Source organism: Penaeus monodon, chromosome 31, assembly GCF_015228065.2.
Source record: "Penaeus monodon isolate SGIC_2016 chromosome 31, NSTDA_Pmon_1, whole genome shotgun sequence".
Classification (NCBI taxonomy): Eukaryota; Metazoa; Arthropoda; class Malacostraca; order Decapoda; family Penaeidae; genus Penaeus; species Penaeus monodon.
In genome coordinates this window covers 21339262-21339483 of record NC_051416.1, presented here as the reverse complement: position 1 = coordinate 21339483, position 222 = coordinate 21339262, and the positions used below count along the sequence as shown (strand labels likewise).

General features: G+C 40.1%; 1 protein-coding gene across 1 annotated transcript in view; it reads right to left on the bottom strand.

The window, feature by feature from the left end:
* The window catches only part of LOC119593085 (maltase A3-like), a 19342-nt gene that overhangs the window by 8931 nt on the left and 10189 nt on the right, over nt 1-222 (bottom strand). Inside the window, exon 7 of the mRNA XM_037942009.1 lies at nt 10-88. Coding sequence (XP_037797937.1) covers nt 10-88 — 79 coding nt within the window. The remainder of the gene's footprint in view (nt 1-9; nt 89-222) is intronic.

Sequence of the window (222 nt, the reverse complement as noted above, 5' to 3'; positions counted from 1 at the left end):
ACGGGTTACCTTCAGCTTCAAAGAGGTGCGTTATGGCATCCACTCTGAACCCATCGACGCCTTTATCCAGCCAGAACCGTAGCACATTCTGAAATTTCCGTCTCCATGTAGAACGAATTTCATAGGCCTACTTTACAAATATGACTTGGCTCTTAAAGGGACATTACAAGTTGTTGATTTTATTATTGCTGTGATTCTGTTTGTTATTTTGTTTCTTCTGTT